The 21,845-nt window shown below is 33.8% G+C and overlaps 1 protein-coding gene across 10 annotated transcripts in view; it reads right to left on the reverse strand.

The window, feature by feature from the left end:
• Positions 1-258: 258 nt before the first annotated feature.
• The window catches only part of LOC139783314 (uncharacterized), a 58,105-nt gene continuing 36,518 nt past the window's right edge, over positions 259-21,845 (reverse strand). For 5 of the 10 annotated variants that reach the window (XM_071722467.1, XM_071722466.1, XM_071722464.1 and 2 more), the window contains 2 exons: positions 13,136-13,254; positions 259-8,360 (listed from right to left, as the gene is read on the reverse strand). In XM_071722467.1, coding sequence (XP_071578568.1) covers positions 1,307-8,360; positions 13,136-13,254 — 7,173 coding nt within the window. In that variant the 3' untranslated portion in view covers positions 259-1,306. Of the gene's footprint in view, positions 8,361-8,996; positions 9,797-13,135; positions 13,255-14,699; positions 16,421-16,449; positions 17,411-20,362; positions 20,677-21,603; positions 21,661-21,845 lie in introns of those variants that run through there. The other 5 variants (XM_071722471.1, XM_071722473.1, XM_071722472.1 and 2 more) reach the window with 5 other exon arrangements.

Genomic DNA, 21,845 nt, shown 5'->3' on the forward strand with positions numbered 1-21,845 from the left:
ATATATATATATATTGAATTTATACCTCTATATAAAATTTTGCCGCAATTTCTAATGTTATAAACTCTGTTAAATTTAAATTGTTGAAACAAATTTGTTTTAAATATAGAGTTTAAGAATAATAGGCATTAATACAAATTCTGTTTTTTCTTCATTAAAAATGAAATACATAATGAATTTAGTTACAGCAATATAATATTATCAGAGATGTAATAAATCTACGAGATCTTTTTTTAAATCTTGTATTATAAAACATCATAAAATTACAACTTGGTTTATTGTCTAATCTGATACAAAAATATCAAAAATATAAACAAGCAAAATGTCAACCAATTTTTATAAAATAGCAAATGTAATGAGCTTGATACTTACGTATTGAGCTACTTATGTATTCAAATTACTAATATAACTAAATTACCTCTTGTTATGTATATGTTATTATTACCTATATTTAAATCAAATAATTAATGCAAAATTCAAATGAGGAATGTCTCTTATAGCTGATCATAATAAAGAAAAAATTGAAAGATATCTAATTTTCTATGTCACCACTTCTCGCAAATACAATTATGATAAACATACATACACACATACACCACACAATATACATATTATTGAATTGTATTATTAAACGCATACATATTGTATTAATGAACATATACACATCACGCACGCACAAACACATCTACACTTATTATTGTATTTGCATAAGTGAATATATGGGTGCGATCCACTAGACGCTTCAAACGCTTCAGAGCATTATTTTGTCCTTGTTTAACATTTAATAAATAAGGATGAAATGTTTCTAAGAGCGTTTGGAGCGCCAAGTGGATCGCACCCACTGTGTATGCGCATACACATGTACGAAATAAATGTGTGTATATAAATATATATATATAAATTCGGTTTGAATATATATATATATATATTCAAACCGAATTAACTTAAAGTCGAACGATTGCACAGTTACAATTGAACATTATATATAAATATACCGTTATAGTTATGGAAGAAATGAAACGCTTTAGAAAATTAAATATTATTACACTCTCAACTTTTTCGTGCTATTTCCTTTTATCGTCAACAGAATAAGAAACGTAAAATATATTAGTGTGAATTCTATATATCACATAATTTTATTTAGGAAAGTTTGGTTACAAACTAACGCGTCAACAGTTTTAATTATATTTAAAATATAAGTAACAATGAATACTGATTAATTGACAATGAGTTATATTCTAGTCTGAGAAGCTTAAAATCTTAGCAAATTATGGAGAATTTCAAGATGCAGATATGTGTTTTTGAATTATACGTCGATACATATAATTGGTTTACAACCTTTGCATTGCTTATAATGTTCCGTTTTCCAATGCAAAGATGAGCAACGTTTGGAGCAATAATGAGCTTTCAAGCAAGCTTGACAATACACCGTACTTTTGCGCTTGCAGCGTAAACAGGGCTTATCTACCTCATCCAGAATTCCCAGATTGTCATTTATGTCCAATGATTTTTCATCCTTTTCATTCAACGACTCCAAATTATTTTGAAGAAATGTAGTCGTATTTTCCATTTTCTCGAATAACGATGGCGATATACTCCTAATGTTTAAGATACTCGGCGTGATCGCGTCTTCGGAGGAGTCGCTTTTCACGGAAATACATTCAATATCGTCATTAAGAATATCGTTTTTAGCGAAAACTTCTACATTTTTACCAATTACTTCTTCTACATTTACGTCGACGGGAGCGTCTTCTTTTTGAACGGAGTTACATGAAGAACTTCGCGATTCTTCGGTATATTTTTGGTACATATGTTTGAGCTCTTCATTGATCGTTTTAATGTTAGTGTTAGTGTCTACTTCCATCATTTCCTCTTCCATATCTTCAGGAAGTTTTAGGCAGATCGACATCGCGCTTTCTTCCGTACTCGATGCATCTTCCGGAACTTCAAATTTCGATGACATTTCCTCAAGCTGCATCTCCTCTACTTCTTCTAATAGCGATTGCCTGCTATCTTCTTTTATATCTTCAAGTTGTTCCTTTATGATATCGATCGACTGTATCGTACTTTCCGCCATGTTCCATTCATCTTTAAACTCTGATGGTATTTCTTGTAGCAGTATCTTATTTACTTCTAATGGTTCTTCGTTAAGTGTTTCAGTATTTTGTGCTTCGGTTACAAAATCTTGAGTTGAATCAGCTACCTCGACCATGTTTTTCAGAACAGATAACGGCTTTACTGTAGAATCGCATTTTATCGCATCAAATGACCATACTGAACATTGCGACATACTTGAGTTATCTTCTTCAGAACACGATATCTTATCACATTGCTCTTGCTCCTGTGATTCTCCCACACTTTCGTCAATATACAGCTTCCCAGAATCAGAATCAGAATCAGAATAGTTTTCAGATGCTCTATCGTACATTTCTTCGCTAGAATTACTACTTTGTTCGTCCATAGAATCTTCTTGCTGTTTATTTAAACACGTTGATATTGTTTCGGCATGTTTCTCGTGTGTGGTATGTACCTGTGATATTTCCGTAGATTCGGATGTTTTTAATGGAGATGTCGATCGCCATATGTTGTTTGAAGTCGGAGATGAATCACGCGATGTATTCAATGGATCAGCCTGTATCTCTGTGGAATTTAATATTTCAATATTCTCGTTGACATCATCACGCATTCCAGCTTGTAAATTTTCACTAGATATTTCATTACTGGCATTATATACTTCTTTACTTTGATCTTCTGTATTATATGGGGATCGTGATGTCGCATCGTTTCCTCCGCTATTATTTAATATTGCTACGTTAGAAGTTTTATGTATGCTTTCCGTTCCCACATTATTAGATTTTTCGATTGCATTATATTTCTTCGCAATTTCTGGTTGATCTTCCATTTTCTCAGTTAACGCATCCTGTAATGAATTCAATGAACGTTGTGCAAGAAAGCTTAATTTGGGGAATTGCTTGCCAAATAAACTCACTTTTAGAGACTCGTTAATTTTTGCATTATCTTGTGCTTCCGTTTCCGAATTCTTAGCAGACACCTCTGTAATCGAATTCTCTTCTGGTGTCCTTGTATGTCCTGGCCACGATGCTTTCAGAGACTCGTTAATTTTTGCATTATCTTGTGTTCCCGTTTCCGAGTTTTTGCCAGACACCTCTGTAATCGAACTCTCTTCTTGTGTCCTTGAATGTCCTGGCCATGATGCTTTCAGAGACTCGTTAATTTTTGCGTTATCTTGCGTTTTTGTTTCCGAATTCTTGGTAAACACTTCTGTGATCATATTCTCTTCTGAACGTCCTAGCGACGTTGCTTTTGAGCTCTCAGACCGTTTTTCCATATTAGCCAATGAGCTTTTTTGTAATTTTTTCATTAGTGTATCATTATTTTGCTCTTGTAGTCTTGTGTCTTTTATAAGTGGTTCCTTAGCTATCGCAAACTCCGGCGTAAAGAATGACTCTTCATTTCGCTCTTCTAAATTATCCTTTATCACCGTTGGTCTCGAATTTTTCGAAATATTCGAATCAATACTTTGTTCCGAAGATTGCTTTTCTAAATTCCTATTACACGCTGAACTATTCTTATTATCTCGATTAGATTGAATCTTCGTTAACTTGTCTACGAATGTTTGCATTGTGTTTTCTTGTAATACTGACCGGTTTTGTAATGTACTGTTTTGTGAATCTTTTTCGACACATTTCTCAGTGGTTTGTGATTTTTCTATCATACTTTGTATGTAATTTTTTAAATTCTGAAACAAGTAATACAGTTTTAATCTCTCATAATGTGTTTGATTAAATTCCTGCTCATTAAGCGAATATTTCAATTGGTCCGACATGAGGAAATACGAATGTATTTGATCACGCAATAGAATTTTCTGAATGTCTGTTAGAACCGCCGGATTAAAATTATAATTAAGATCTTTAATTGAGAACATAGCATCGTTTTTTTGTGCATATGTGCTTCTTGGTAAAATTAATAATGTGTTATCTTTTTCTGAGTATAGTTTAGACATCGTATTTCGTAAAATATTTGTTCTCTGCGTGGAAGTTCTCGGAGCAGTACCAGATGTATTTTGCGATACGTTACATGCGCTCAAGGCTCCTTGATATAAATCTTGCGGATTCATAGACGATACTTTCTTTTGCATGCAATCTTTACTTTGTGACTTGGGAATTTTTATTCCTTTATTCGGCATGTTTTGTGACATACTTTGCGATATTTCTTTAGTCGTTAGATCGATTGTACATATAGATGTATCCTTGGGTAGTATCAAGCGTTGACTTTTTTGCAACTTCTGCTGTACGTTTTGATCTGGCTGAATATTCTGAACGGAATGTGTTTGCATATTGCAATGCGCAGATTGAGGTACAAAAGTATGATAAAGCTCGTTTGAATTCAGGTAACGATTGTATTGCGCTTTTTCCGAAGATTGGGCAGGAGGCACGTTTGCATTTCTTTGATTTACTGGTCCACACGAACGTACGTTAGTATTCGATGATGAAATGTTACTGGTATTTACAAAAACCTGTTGAACATTCGATACACCTGCCGATGACATATAATGGCCTTGAACCGGATGATTCGTATTTCCTAAAGATTGTTGCTGATTAGCATTCGGCATACGTGAGGGTGCCACAGATGGTACGTCACATGTATATTGTTGATGAATATTTGGCCTAGGTTGTCCCGAGTGTGGTACTTGTAGAGAATTAGTCGAATTGCCAAATAATTTCTGCTGGTTGACATTTGAGGTCGTTGGCACCGAACATGGCATTGCCGAATATTGCATGGATTTGCCACGATTTGGCACTTTTGCATCTGGATATGGAGCACCTCTCGAAAATGGCTGTGCGTTAACGCTCGGCATTGATTGTTGCTGATTAGCATTCGGCATACGTGAGGGTACCACAGACGGTACGTGACATGTATATTGTTGATGAATATTTGGCATAGGTTGTCCCGAGTGTGGTACTTGTGGAGAATTAGCCGAATTGCCAAACAATTGCTGCTGATTGACGTTTGAGGTCGTTGGCACCGAACATGGCATTGTCGAATATTGCATGGATTTGCCACGATTTGGCACTTTTGCATCTAGATATGGAGCACCTCTCGAAAATGGCTGTGGGTTAACGCTCGGCATTGATGTATTCGGAACTGATGCGCCAATGTTCGGATGTTGTGATGCGTTAGATTTTGCATTGTTCTGTTGTAAGGTGTGTGAGATATAAATCATATAAGATTGTATGAGATCAGCATAACTGTTAAATTCCATCAGTGTTATTGGTTGATTTATTTGCATATATTGATTGACGAAAGTTATAGCACATTCAATATCATTCGTGCACAACCATACCATCAACTGTTTCATATCTTGGGCTATTTGCTTTATATACATACACATTTGTTGTGCGTATTCTGTGAAAGTACTTCTTGTATGCATCATACTTAGACGCTTGGATCGAATAAATTCGCGACAGTATACGATGTGGGCGCAGATACGTTTTACCGTAATTTGTATTAAATTTGTGAAATCGTGGTTAATATTTGGAGTATTAATCCCGACCGGTGCAACTGGTGCATTTGTCCTGCGTGAGAGATACGTATGTCTAGGAGCAGTATTATATGATGGCGATTTGAATGTTGATTGAGGTGCTAATTGAGGACGTATTGAATGAGAAGTTAATTGAGAAGGTAATTGAGGACGTGTTAGGTGATATTTTAATAGAGGAGATCTTAATTGAGACCGTGTTGATTGAGGGGGTGCTGATTGAAAAGGTGCCGATTGAGGAGGTACTAATTGAGAACGTGTTGATTCAGATGTTAATTGAGAAGGTACTAATTGAGGACGTGTTGGTTGAGGGAGTGTTGATTGAGCAGGAACTAATTGAGGGTGTGTTGGTTGAGGGAGTGTTAAAGGAGGTACTAGTTGAGGTTGAGGTTGAACCTGAGAATGTATCGGTTGAGGACGTGTCGATTGAGAATGTGCTAATTGAAGAGATGCTGATTGAGGACGTGTTGGTTGAGGTGCTAATTGAAGAGATGTTGTTTGAGGAGGTACTAATTGAGGCCGTGTTGGTTGAGGAAGTGTTAATTGAGCAGGCACTAATTGAGGACGCGTTGGTTGAGGAGGTGTTAATTGAAGAGGTACTGGTTGAAAAGGTGCTAAATCAAGAGGTTCTGACTGACAGAATGTTGAGCATGCTCTCTTTGATGGAGCCGATGCATTGAGACTCGTAAATTTCGCGACGTATGGATAACTAAACTTCTCAATAGATCGTACTTTGCTGTGTGTCACATCCAAAGAAGTCCGTAGTAACTGTTCTTCTACACTAAGAGTGTCGTATGCAGCTTTAACTGACCCAGGACTGTTTTCAGTCGCCATCTGTGTGTTCTTCCGCTTGATAGACGATACATGTTCGTTCTCTTTTCCTCGGCTATGTCCCACATTTCCAGTTTCCTCTAAAGTAGTATTATTTTGAGAATTTTGTTCTTCATCAGTCTTTTGTTTGTCGTCCGTGGAAGTCTTTTGTAGCTGTGCTCCGAAATCAGACGTATCACACGCAAGTTTATTTGATTCAGAACAATTCTCAGTTGTTATTGCATTGATAGATTGCATTGATAGACATTCATCCCTTCCTCTTTGATTATGATCCATCCCGTTTCTACTTTCGTTTAAAATTGAATACTCTTGAAAATTTTGTCGTTGTTGAGAATTATTTACATTATCTTTAGTAGTAGTAGTAGTAGTAGTAGTAGTAGTAGTAGTAAGACTAGAATCACATACGAAATCACAACCTTCAGTCTCAACAATAACATTTTTATTATTATCTAACGGTATATTATTTTCTGGGCTTCTACTCGTGCACCTGCGCTTGGACCTTTCAGATGTTCTATGATCCATCTGAAGAAGTTTATCAAGGAGAGACCAAGTTTCTTTTAGAGAGCTTTGTGAAAACTTCCGCGATACTCGAAATTTTAATTTAGGTTTTATTTTTATTTCTATTTCCATATCGCTACTGTTATCGTCATCTGCTGAATGACTGTCCGACGCGTGATTATCATCGTAGTAATTTGAATTGCTTGAAGATTTAGACGAATTTGTCGTTCGTGTGGAAAAATATTCGTCCTGTCTTCTTTCCGAAGAATTTCCTCCTGATGTCGATGTCGTCACTGAAAACTGATCAATTGTCTTTTCATCTTTCGTAACGTTATCATTACTTGTTAATAATAAATTTCCAACATTTTGCGACGCGTCACAGCCGTCTTCCTCGCCATCGTACGATGTTGATTCATGTGCAGATGCGATTGGCAATTCCGAATTTGATGTTACATAATTTGGCATATTTTTGTATTGCGCTGAATCAACATTTTCATCTAAATCCATTTCAACCATGGACGGTATATCTTTGCTAGATTCTGCACTTTTGCTACTGTTTTCTGTATCGGCAATTAATGAAGAATTCTCTATGTGGTGTTCTTTTTCCGAGACTTTGATCTCTATATTTTCCTTTAAATTGTTAGGTATAGCCCCACGTTTACATAACGATGCTACATCTTCTATGTTTTTGTCTGGTGTAACATTGTGCGTAACATCGTATTTTTCGGTGCTTGTGGAAATTACAGTGTTTTTTGCTGAGGTGAATACTTGCTTTACTTCTATTTTACTTCTTTTCTTTTCCTCATGTTCTCCTACAAAAATATCGTCATCTTCTGAGGGATCGATGTTCCTTCTAGAGTCAGAATGGCGCTTCTTCAATCGAATCGGCACAGTTGTATCTAGTGATTTAGTTCCTGACGAAGAACATTCCTGACTAACGGATATATTCTCCTCTTTTGCAGAAATAGAAATAGATTTATTTTTCGGGGCAGTCTTACTTTCGGAACAAGAAAAATTTTTCCATAAAACATATTTTTTGTGAGCGAAATTCTGTGTTTCTTCTTTTCTTAGCGATTCGTCTTTCGACGAGGAAGAGCTAGATGCTGTTTCAATATCTGATCTTTCCGCAGAAATATCTCTGCGATCTGTTGACGTAACATCGATATGAGAATCCTTTTCTGGTTTTGGAGTAAAATCCTGTATAGTGCCGTTTGATGATTCTCCTCTGGATAAAAGACATTCCTGGATTTTACTTTGACAAGTTTCACTAGCGTCCTTTGCGTCGATCGATGCTGCAGTTCCAGCAACAACACTTGGAATTTGTGTGTCGGACTGTTGAGACATATCTTGTAAATTCCCTGCTCGTCGCTTCTTTTCAGCATCATCTCTGTGTTCACTTTCCTGTGTTTTTTCCTCGTGGAACGGAAGCAAATTTTGATTACTACTGTGCGATGATTGCAACAAGTTGTTTCTGAAACATATAACAATGTGTTATATATAATAATTATAAATGTAATTAAAAAATCTAACAATTGTCTATAAGATATTTACAACTGCGAAATTAATAATAAACTAGGTAAATAAAATAGTTAAATTAATTAGCAAAAAAAATATATTTGATATATATATGTATATATATATAGATATACATATATACATATACATATATGTATATGTATATAAAATGTATATTTGTTAGAGACGAATCAGGTCTGTTGCGTAATATGTGCTAATTAATACTATTTAATTAAATATCAATAGTATTGTTGGTATCTCATTTGCTTGTACCACTTATACTTTGTTTACTCAGAATACGTATAATCTTTTGTTCCTTGTACATTGCAATAAACTTATTATTATTATTAATTAATATTACACACACACACATTAAGTTAATAATACTAATTATTAAATAAAAAAAAGATTCCTCTGTTTCAGAGCAGACACTTATACACATTGATTTAGAAACACATTGATCAACATTTTAGAAATTACGATTGTTGCAGTATTCACGTAGAAACGCTGATCAAGACACGCTGCACTCAATCGACGATTATACGTATTATTACAAGTCCTGGGACGAACGAAAAAAATATCGCGAAATCACCTGCTTGCAAAGAAATGCTCGGAAGCGATGCTCCGCTTTAGAGACTCAGTTCTCTTCTTTTTAATAATGTCGTCGTGTTTGGTTTCGGATGTTCCAGTCAGCAATCCCGAATCGTCTACGGATTTCCCGTAAGTTTTATATTCCATGACCACGTCAAAAGGCGAGAACCATTCGCGAAAATCCGGATTCCGGACCTTCTCGCGAGTATCGCATCGAAGTATATTTCGTCATGAAACAGACGGCGGGATGCTGCGACGGAACGCGCAGTTTTGTCCTATGATAGGATATAGCACTTTCCTCGTGCGGCAATTTTTGTCAATGTATCATCGCAGGATCTGTTTTTATTCCAGTGTCGGATTCGCAAACACGACACGCGAAGACAATGATCATCGTCAAAGCAAATTAGATGTGGCTGAAAAACACAATTGCCGTATACTATGTTATTCCACTTCTTATAGTAGTACGTCGAAGGAATCGAATATCGCTGAAACAACGAAATTTATGTATTATCGCGACAAATTTGACATTTGTTGGACTTCAAGACTAGCTAATTCTTTTAGAGGAATAAGAAAAAATGTTTCTTTGGCTTTTTAATCCTATTCATTATATTTATTTTCGTAGTCTTTTAAATTTAATTATATCTGTGTTTTCTATCTTGTTAATTATTATCATTTCGTGTTTTCTTAATAATAATTCTCAATAATAATAAAGCTTATAGTCATGGTCATTATAAGTACTTCATAACTAGTACGAGAAGATCTACCATTCCAGATAAAACTCCTAAAGATTTTTTTATATAAAAATGTACATAATTATACATGAAATATCTTTACATATATTTTCTGTCTCTTGTATAATCTTTATTTGTATATATAGGAAAAATAATAAAAAGAATAATTAAAAAATAGCTTAAAAAAGTAGCTAAAATTAAAATTGCGATTAAATTATATAATATTCTACATATAATCATATATGTATGTTTTATATACGATTATTATATTTATATATAATTATATCTGAGCATTTTTTTCTCATTTCCTCAAATTAGAGTTTTTTGTAGCAATTTTATTACGTACTTTATTTTAAATGCTAAAAGAGATGTCTGCGGATCATTTTGCGTTTTCTGCTGGAGTTTTGACAATTGCGATGCTCGTTTATCACAAAAAGACTGCTCGAGAATCCTGCCCTTCGATCCCTTCGTTATAATTAGAAAATCAGAATATTTACAGATGTTGCAGCATAATTAGAAAGCACAATATAGATTCTAGTAAAATTAAAATAAACATACGTAAACATACATTACAAAGATCACATATCGATGTTACGATTTTACATCGCGATCTATCTTACATTTATTACTTTATTAAACGTCTCATATAGATACTTTCAGTTATCATAACTCAATGGCTATTCTCTGCATAATAATGAACAAATAATAATGTGCTACTAGAGAAATGTAGTGATGGGATTAAGTGTCTTGCAAGTAGATTTGAATTTATTAGCGTAGTTTTGAACTCTCTGATTACTTCGAAAAATAAAAGCAATATTTCAAGTATACTCGAACCTAGGCGAAATGGGTTCAAATCTTTTATGAATACTTCAAAAAACAAGATTATTACTCCAGGACTCGAACCTGAAAATATGTTCAAACCTTTTATGAGTACTTTACTAGAAATTTAATATGTATAACATGTGTCATAGTAAATATGTTAATTTAGTAAATGTATACACTTACTAGTCAATATATACACACATATACAGGATTTTTCCTTAAAGACCGCCCTATAACTACATAGCGTTATTTATTATGAAAAATTGAGTTGAAAAGTCCTGAGCCATTTTTTTCTCCAATGCTTAATAAAGCAGTAATTATTGAGTAGAGTCAATCCACTCAATGTCGTCCTTTAGCCGGCCGTACGTCAGTGAGCCACGTGCCCGTAGTCTGCGCTCACGCATACTACTAGGCTGATAGACAGTAAATGTATTAATGTAATGTATTAATGTAATAAATTAACATAATTTTTCTGTTATACTTATGTATTATATTATCAATATGTATGTGCATACACATTGACTAGTAAGTGTATATATTTACTTACTGAATTAACACATTTGCTGTAACATATAGGTACACACAAATATATATCTCTTTATAATAACATAACATTCAAATACTACTTGTAAAAGATTTGATTCTTTACTTTCTTTATCTTTATAGAAACTACTTATAAGTACATTTCAAATCCTGTAGGCACTCATTCTAAAATTCGAAATTAACTAATCCGGATTCGATTACTTCGCAAGTATAAAGTATCAAATATTATTTCTTATGATGAATATTACTCGAATCCAAGAAAACGAAACTTGATTATTGGATTTGACTCGGATTTTCAAGCACATATTGAATTAATCCCATCCTTAGACAATTAAATGCTAAATAATTTCAATGGAAAAATTTTCAGTAGAATATCTCTCGTCAGTCACTAAAAATATCTTCTCGTTATTAATCGCACCAATTTCGAATATTAACTGTCGTGCAGAAAGTATTTATTTACTTGCTAATCCTGCGACAACAATGCGACGAAATAGCGAACGTCTAGCCGGTACGAAGGTTTCGTCCACACTATCGGTATTTGTTTTGTAGCCTTTGAGAGCGTCACGGTCACAGCGGGACCGACATAAACGCAAGGGAGGGGTAAAGTAACACAAAACGAAGTAAAAAAAAAAACAGAGAAGTAGTAAGAGTGTTCTCTCATCCCATAGAGCTAAGGACCCCTTCGAAAGTACTTCAAAAGCATCTGAAAGCACTTATTATTTTTGAAATCATGAGAGTTAAAAGTTATATCTATAATAGTATAATAAATTAAACAGTGAGAGAAAAGTGAGATATATTCTACATACGTGAAAAATATTGGAGTATTTTTTTTTTAATAATGCCAAAATTTTGTTGTCATGCCAAGTTTGATAAACTATTTGTAAAAAAAACTGTTTTTTATGATCCCCCTGATTCACATTTCTCTCTAAATTTTAATTTAAAAATTGTAAATTGCTATAACTTGCTATAAATACTGTACTTTGAAAAAGGTATTTTACAAAATGTTATAAAATTATATAAATTATATATATATCAATTTGTATTAATTTTCAATTATTAACCTTTAGACTGTCGGGAAAGCCATTTTTGTGGCTCTTGAGTGTGACAATAAGTTATTGTGATATTTAATAAATACTAAATATACACACACTGAGTCGTTCTATTCATTACCGGTGCCTGTACCATGTATGTATTGTAGCATACGGGCTACGCTGCCCACGCAATGCGTTCTCTGCATGAGCATGCGTTTATATTCATTCATGTTGTCAATACTGCACTTAAGCCCCTTGCACAATGCCAGGCAACAGGCAATAGGAACAGGAAATAACCAAAAAATCGTTAACTACAACCTAAAAAATTCGAATACTATGATTGGTTGGCAACAGGCAATAGGCACAGAATTTCCAACGTAACGGAAACTCTGTGTCTATTGCCTGTGTCACTGTTTATTCTGCATTTATACATGATTTCTGATTTCTATTCCCTGTTCCTATTGCTTGTTGCCTGGCATTGTGCAAGGGGCTTTAGGCTCGAAATTTCACAAATCTAAGCTCAGAATTGGAATCAGCGACACCGAAAAACCCTCAAATGCACTATTTTTGACGAAAAATTTTTTTTTATTTGACCGTATGTTCCCCGCGCAAGCCACTTTTGTGACTCCGAACAAATATCGACATTTTGGGCCGTGTTTATGTTATTTATATAGATAAATTTATCGGAAAAAAGGACTATTTTAATGAAAAAATGCCAGCAGTTTAAAGGTTAACTCATATATTGATTGCAAACAATGTGACAAGCGCTTTTATACATATTTTTACCAATTGCAGCAACTTTTCGTTATGATTTGGAAAAGAAACAAAGTTAGCACATATTTCGCAGCAAAAATGATTTTCTTATTCTTACTTTATTTAAATTAATGAATATTACTTGTGCGTAACAAATAATTGATTGAATGCTGATACAGTTATAAATTATGTTTGAGTGAAGTATAACTATATAAGTATAAATATGATCTGCAGTCCGCGTAGTGATATTAGAAACTTACTCGCAAGATAAGGAAACTGACAGTCGTCTAAGAACCACGTACGGTTTCATTGCTAGCTGTACCAGTCCCCTTCGTATTTTCCGCTTTGATAGTCCTAGCTTCTGTAGATTGTCCTTCAGCTGAAACAATCATCATCAGATATTTCAGCATATTCCAGCGCGCGTTTCAATGTACACTGCTGGTTAAATCTATAGTGTAGGTACATTACTAATATAACTGTTATGTATATGTTATTATTATCTATATCTAAATTAAATAATTAATGCAAAATTCAAATGAGGAATGTGTTTCTTAAAGCTGATAATAAGAAAAGATAATAAGCTGATCATAAAAAAATGAAGAAAAAATTGAAGATATCTATAATTTTCTATGTCACCACTTCTTGCAAATATAATTATGATAAACATAAACACTTACACTACACATATACATATTATTAAATTGTATTATTAAATGCATACATATTGTATTAATGAACATATACCAGAGAGAAAGATGATAGTGGTCATTAATGCCGCGCGCACCCACAAACACACATCAAATACTTATTATTGTATTTGCATAAGTGAATATATGGGTGCATCCACTAGATGCTTCAAACGCTTCAGAGCTTTATTTTGTCCTTGTTTAACATTTGATAAACAATAAGGATGAAATGTTTCCAAAAGCGTTTAGAGCACCAAATGGATCGCACCGTGCACTCCTAAACTATAGATTTTGGTCACTGACAGTGGAATATCGAAATGCATGCCCTGTATGTCCTGTGTTTTCTTACCTTTACATTACACTAAGCGTCTAATATATAATTTCTACAGAATACAAGAAAAGCACCCATTACACTATTCATCTCAAAATTTATCTAGAAGAATTTCATACATATTCAAGCATGCATCAATAAATTTGTCATTACCAGATAGAATAGATTTTTGTCATTAAACTTTATATTATTCTCTATTGGAGCTGAAAAAATGAACTTCACGACAGAAGCGTGCAGTGCTAGATATGCTAATAGAGATTGCAAATTATATGCAAATTGTAATGAAATCGCATTTCAACATTTCGGAAAAGGTCGCGGAATATTTTAGTGCGCGTCTTACAGGCTTGCCGAATCTAGCACGGCAGTAAAACCGGCAATTAAGGCTCCTAGTCTCTGCTGATGGTGTCCTTATTTAATGACGAAATTCTTGCATAGTATTTCCAAATAAAAAGATATTTGCACAAAATAACACTTCAGATCACTTCAGTACACTTCAAAAATACTCCGAGTTTTATCCATTTCCCCTGACAGTTAATAAACAGTCGTAAAATAAGTGTAATGCAAAGCCTAACCATACAGGCTTATGCGCAGGACAAAAGTAACAGACTGTTACTTTTGTCTCGACTTATATTTTTGCCACAATTAGTCAAATATTCATTGTTATAAAATAACTTAACCTCTAAATATGTATCAAACTACTTAAAGGAATAGTGACTTATTTATAATATTTATAATAAACAATAAATAAGGAGGTAAATCAGATTTCCAATGAAATATTGAGAAAATAAGAAAACACGAAATTCTTACTTTGACCATATTTTTATGGCATCGACACAATAGACACACAACTTCTCATAACAGAACTTCGAGCGCTACTGAGGTGAGGGAAGGGTTCAAAAGACATTATATAACAGCGGATAGATTCGTATCATGAATACATGAATGTTATTTTTTTAGTAATCGCGTTTGTTACGTTCATCCCGCGTTACTTTTGTCCCTGGTCTCCCCTACTCTATTATTATGCAAAGTTTCAGATTTATTTGAATTTCCGAGTTGCCGAATGTCCCTTGTGAGTAACAAAAAAAAAGCTCTTTTTTTTATGTTAGGTATATCCTGGTTACTAGGGCTGGGTTCGAAAACTTTACTCGGATGCACACCGCGTCATTCTATCTTTGTTACTTACTAAAAGTTGAACAAGGACAGAACGACGCTGGTGTGCACCCGAGTGAAGTTTTCGAACGCAGCCCAGGTAGCAAAAAAACATATTTAAGCGGTATAAATGATTCTAGCTATTCTATGTGAAACGCAAAAACCAAAAATTTTCTTATTTAGGAGAACCGGTGCTATTGTCTGTTAACTAGAACTAAACCAATATTTCACCATTTTGTCCAAAATGGCGGTCTTTTTATTAAAAATATTATAGTTTTTCCTCAAAATTTTGTTGGTATTTTATAATTTTATTAAAAAAAGAAAAAAAAAAGAAAACGAGGATATATATAGTTCCGAATGACCACTGCTTCCGATCGATCTAGAGTTTTACACATAAGTTGTTTTCGATGTGAGAAATAAAGTACTCGTGGTCCCAACTTCGGGAAATTAAAAAAATCCCCTGCGGAGTTTTAAAGTGTATGCGTAGAGGTAGTAGGTTCCGCCCCGCTGCGGAGGGCTCCACTACCGTTAAACTAGACACATAGTGTGCCTATGCAAAGTACATGCGTGAACTTTCCACGCATGGAAAGTTGTAAATCCATGCATCTCGTTTCGTGCGGAATGTGTATGCGTGGAGGCAGTTAGGTCCGCCCCCTGCGGGGGGCTCCACCTCCAAAAAGACTAATCTAACCCAACCCAATTGTTGTGTGGATGGAAAAGTATATGCGTGAATACAATAGATTCACACTTTCCCACCCACAACAAAATTAATGAAAGTTCAAAGATTTATTACTTTTACCAAAAAGTCTTAGTTACAATTACCGGTAAAATTGATCAATTTGCTATAATTTATCATTTTATCATTTACCACCGTATGTTGAAAATTATACATAATAACCGGTAATTATATATAATTATCGAATTTATCACTTTTACAGTAACATATATATCATATAGAATCGATTTTAGTCGATAAGAGCTGTCATAAAAAATTTTTTTTTCTTTATTTCCCGAAGTTGATGGGACCACGCGCACTTTATTCTTTACATCAAAAACAACTTATGTTAAATTATGTTAAAATTTTACACATCGGGAGCAGGGGTCATTCGGAACTACACCCGAAAACGAATAAACGTATGTTTATTGTAGTTCAGACAATAGCCACACTTCTTCTGAATAAGAAAATGTTTGCGTTTCAAATACCTGAAACAGCTAGAATCATTTACATCGTCCATATACATTTTTTTACGAGCTCTTAGTGACCAGGATAGATATAACATAAAAAAGAAGAGCATTTTTATTACTTAGAAAATAAAAATATATTCTTAAAGTAAGGCTAAAATAACATGCAAAGCGTGTTTAGCATTATTCGCTTTTTTTTCATTACAAAAAAATTCTTGAAAAATACCTTTTTTTATGACCTTTCAAACCAGAATATCCCCTTAAGGAAGATAAGCGCTCTTAGATTCTTCTCATACGTAAGAATCGTATGTAAGCAAACCGAGTCTGCTATATATTTTCCATCTTTTTTAATGGGATTTTATTAAAATGTTTCTTTATTATTTCTGTATTACAGATTTCTGAATTAACAAATAATTTATCCTTCTCTGTATTTAAACTTTCGCCCGTGAACATTTTCTCAAAATAGTTTTGCGCTTTATACGACACATTGGACATGAATTTGCAACGTGATGTAACTTGAGATCCATCGTGCACAACGCAGCACAGATGAGATCATTCTTAACGATAACGAAATTCTTTGCATTTCTCGTCACGCTTATATGTCTCGCATCTTCTTCTCCGTGAAATCTAACATCATATACCTTCGAAATTTCACACATTACACGTAATATTAAATTCGTAATATTATTTTTAACGATGTTTTTTTTTTATTGGCCAACTTAGACCCGGAGGGACTAACGGCCATTATTTGAAGGAAGAAGAACGATGTTTTTTTGAACATCGTTATAAAACGTGTTTCAACATGTTTAGAGTTCTTTTATATCACTTTTTCTTCTTCTTTCTTGCACTTGATGTAAAAAGAAGGTAGTTTCGAAGGCAGGTAGTTCCTGTCTTCGAAAGGAAACCCTTAAAATAAATTTCCCTTCGAAACTACCTGCCGATCGTCATTCGTCGATGAAGTTAAGAAAAGTATCCTCTTCTTTATCGATTATTGTGGGATTTTATAACAAAAGATGAAACGACGGAACACAAGAGCGAAAAATGGCAAATCTTCTTAAAGGAGGTATTTAGAAATATAGGCCAGTCATTAAAGACAATCAATTCACTTTAATTACAAAAGTTTTCAAATTTTGATGGAATATTGGGTGAGTTGAAATAACAATAAATCTCATTTTGCAACCATCCCCGAGGTCCGGAACATGCTAAACATTGCAAAAAACGTTAATTTATTATAACTTTGCGAAAAAAATTGCAAAAGTCCTGCAAACTTAAAGCAATGTCTATTGTAATATTTTCCGCAATGTATTAGATTTGCAACCTATTTCGAGGCGCGCAACATTGAAATTTTTTATAAAATAACGTTTTTGTTTGTAACTTGGAGGAAAAAATTGCAAAAGTGCTGCAAACCGATAGAATAACTTTTACAACTGCCCCGAACAGCTGTACCAATTTGCAACCTTTTATGTTACACGCAACATATTTTTTTTTTAATCAATGATGGAACAATTGTTTATTCAGTCGTAATTTTGCCAAAAAAATTGCAAAAGTTTTGCAAATTGGTTGCAAACGTTGAGATTATTTTTCGTCACAAGCTGTTAAGTTTGCAACCTCGGACAAGGTCCGCAACCTTGAAAAATTAGTAACAATTATTATTTTGCACTTTTTACAAGCGTAAAAAAATTGCAAAAGTTTTGCAAATTTTACGGAGTGCTTCAAATGTCTTCTCCTATCCGAATATAAATTTTCAACCCTCTACTAGTTACGCAAATTATTGCAACTTATTAATGACTAATTTTGTGTTACAAAATTAATGCAAAAGTGTTGCAAATTCAGGGAAACAAATTAAAAATACATTTACACATAATGTCGAATTTGCAACCTTCTATCTGTCACGCAAAATATTCAAATCAAATATATTTTTCTTTACTTTTCGATGATTGTATTAATGTACTGAGTATTTATTGATGGAATGTGAGTTAAGGAGATCGAATACAATATTTTGACTCCGACGATTGTTACATATAGAAAGTTTTGAAGAGTTAGGAAAATGATGATTTCTTTATTCAAAATACAACTACTTTACGATTTTTGCAGAATTGAAAAAGGGAACAAGACACTCTCGAGTTCTAAGTTTTCCCAAATGCAACAATCTGTAACTAAAAGTACTATGCAATTGTTTTATTGTAGTTAAAATAAAATTTTGAGCATAACATAAAAATCACTATAGTTATGAGAGTTTTCGTCTCTTTCAACGTTCATCTCCGCATTCTCAGGGTAAATTTCTCTAAATTTCTGATGCACTCTCACATTTTTCAGTCCGACAATAAGAGCTGCCTTTCCGTCCTGTCTTTTTTCACTACTATTAATTAAAGAACTGATACCTATAATGATTTTTAAATATATTTAACGCAAAATAGTTTTTGAAGGTAAATTAGTATATTTTAATCTTAAAATTATTTCGTAATATCTTATAAATTTAAGAAATTTTTATTTGCTTAACTGATACCTTTTTCTTTAACGTCGTCAATAGCTCCACTTTGTAAATCATTACCGCAAATAAAACAAACATTTTCGTTTTCCATAATTAATTTATAAGCACGATGCTGTCAAACGATGCTGCTCGTGTAACGTTTTCTTACGTGAATAAGAAACAACAAGAAAGGTCACAAAATAAGCCGAAAATGTGTACCGTTAAAATAGGAGAAATGATAAGAAAAGTCCGCGTACTTTTCTATTGTCACGCACCACAACAACATAGAAAACTAAAGCCTCATACACAGGTGCGAAGCAACCATCGGGGCCTCGTAGTATTGAGCATGATTTGAATATTTTGCGTGACAAGTAGGAGGTTGCAAATTCGACATTATGTGTAAATGTATTTTTAATTTGTTTCCCTGGATTTGCAACACTTTTGTATTAATTTTGTAACACAAAATTAGTCATTAATAAGTTGCAATAATTTGCGTAACTAGTAGAGGGTTGCAAATTTATATTTGGATAAGGGAAGACATTTGAAGCACTCCGTAAAATTTGCAAAACTTTTGCAATTTTTTCACGCTTGTAAAAAGTGCAAAATAATAATTGTTGCTAATTTTTCACTGTTGCGGGCCTTGTCCGAGGTTGCAAACTTAACAGCTTGTGACGAAAAATAATCTCAACGTTTGCAACCAATTTGCAAAACTTTTGCAATTTTTTTGGCAAAATTACGACCAAATAAACAATTGTTCCATCATTGATTTAAAAAATATATATTGCGTGCAACATAGAAGGTTGTAAATTGGCACAACTGTTCGGGGCAATTGTAAAAGTTATTCTATCGGTTTGCAGCACTTTTGCAATTTTTTCCTCCAGGTTATAAATAAAAACGTTATTACAATGTGAGTAGGTGAGGCAATTAGAGCCAAGCGCGGTAGTCAAAGCGCAAAACAATTTAAAAGTAATCAATAGATATATTAACGAACGTTTCGACACATTTTTCGTGTCCTCTTCAGCGTTAAAAGTTACATATAGTCAAAAACGAAGATTTACAGAAAGTCGAGTATAAGGCGTAGTCATCGACAAATAAAGTATAAAGGACGCAGTCTAAGAATAAAATTAAATCAGGATGTACCATAGTCGAAAGCCCGGCATGTCGGGCTTTCGACTATGGTACATCCTGATTTAATTTTATTCTTAGACTGCGTCCTTTATACTTTATTTGTCGATGACTACGCCTTATACTCGACTTTCTGTAAATCTTCGTTTTTGACTATATGTAACTTTTAACGCTGAAGAGGACACGAAAAATGTGTCGAAACGTTCGTTAATATATCTATTGATTACTTTTAAATTGTTTTGCGCTTTGACTACCGCGCTTGGCTCTAATTGCCTCACCTACTCACATTGTATTAATCTTGAGAGCCTATATGCTTTATTGTAAAAACGTTATTTTACAATAAATTTCAATGTTGCGCATCTCGAAATAGGTTGCAAATCTAACACATTGTGGAAAATATTACAATAGACATTGCTTTAAGTTTGCAGGACTTTTGCAATTTTTTTCGCAAAGTTATAATAAATTAACATTTTTTTGCAATGTTTAACATGTTCCGGACCTCGGGGATGGTTGCAAAATGAGATTTATTGTTATTTCAACTCACCCAATATTCCACCAAAATTTGAAAACTTTTGTAATTAAAGTTAAATTTTCGAATTTTAGTGTCTTTACTGACTGGCCTAATATACTTAGTCCATCCGCACAATCAAATGTACATATCGTGCAGACACTTCCTCTCGTACTAAACGTTGAGAGTAACATTTACGAGCTGGATAAAACCACAAACGTCTGATAATAACCGGTTTCTGATAATATCTCTCTTATTTTTTCCTCTTCGTCCAATTAACGGAATATAATAAAAAAGGAAAGATGAGTCATTATATATCAGGAAAACACGATTCCGGTGATAGAAAACATTAATAATTATAGCACGCAAATGAAATAGCTATTCTATTTTAAAAATAATTGCGTCATTAATATTTTTAGCATCTTGTTGCAAGCATGGCAATATAAGACGTAAGAAAAATTGGTATCAGTGAAATGAATAGTGTGGAGAAGACTATCTAGTTCAAAATGTTAGTGCATTTCGTTCTGATTTTACATAATAGTAGAAAGTATACATTTATAGGGTAGACCGGGGCACGTTGTCACACATTTTTTTCAATATTTTTTGTATTTTTTACATTCAATATTTGAGAGTACTGTGATATGCCAAAATTTCGAGTGAACCCTCAGCTTCAATTGGACAGTATCGAATTTTGTGTGATTGTTACTCTACAGTTGTTACATAACAATAAATAACGACAGGTCGCTTGTGACAACGTGCCCCGTGACCGGGGCACGTTGTCACATCAAATGTAATTGCATGCAAAATGTTATCCAAACTGTATTCAACGTAAATATCAATATATTATAGTGCGCTGCAATGTAAAAAAGTAAAATTCTTCACAGAAACATTTATTTTATTTCAAAAAAGTACAAAAAGCACGAAGTTTTCGTCTTAATCTAAATACAAGAATTCCACTCGAATGCGCAACTTATTGATCGTTAACAGCAAGACGAATTACTTCTAGATCGACTACTGCGGCTCTCGCAGTTTTCCGTATGTAGGAGCGCACCATATCCCAATTGCACCTATGACATTAAAATTCGTGACAACGTGCCCCGAGGGCATTTTTTTACTCCAAACAGCTTCATGGCCGACACATTTGAGATATTCATAAGGTTAGGTATTGCACGCGGTAGGTAAAAGTACATACTTTAAGATAATATAAAGGCCTATTCTGAAAAAACATAAGCTTCATGTCCAGTACGTTGAATATTAGACAATAAAATTTTACTTACGGTCGCGAAAAACTTTCAAGTTGATTTTACGTCAACAAGGCTGGAGCAATCTCAACACTGTAAACACACCAAAGATGGGCATACACTAACACGTTTTGGGAATGACGGGTGCTGCCCTCTGGTTATTAGTTTTTTAAATAAAGCCGATGTGACAACGTGCCCCGTGTGACAACGTGCCCCGGTCTACCCTACACTTAATACATACAGTTACTCGCATTAATATTCGGACATCATGATTTTTG

This window comes from Temnothorax nylanderi, unplaced genomic scaffold, assembly GCF_030848795.1.
Source record: "Temnothorax nylanderi isolate EJ_2023f unplaced genomic scaffold, tnyl_v1.0 TNYL_tig0488_pilon, whole genome shotgun sequence".
In the NCBI taxonomy this organism is placed as follows: domain Eukaryota; kingdom Metazoa; phylum Arthropoda; class Insecta; order Hymenoptera; family Formicidae; genus Temnothorax; species Temnothorax nylanderi.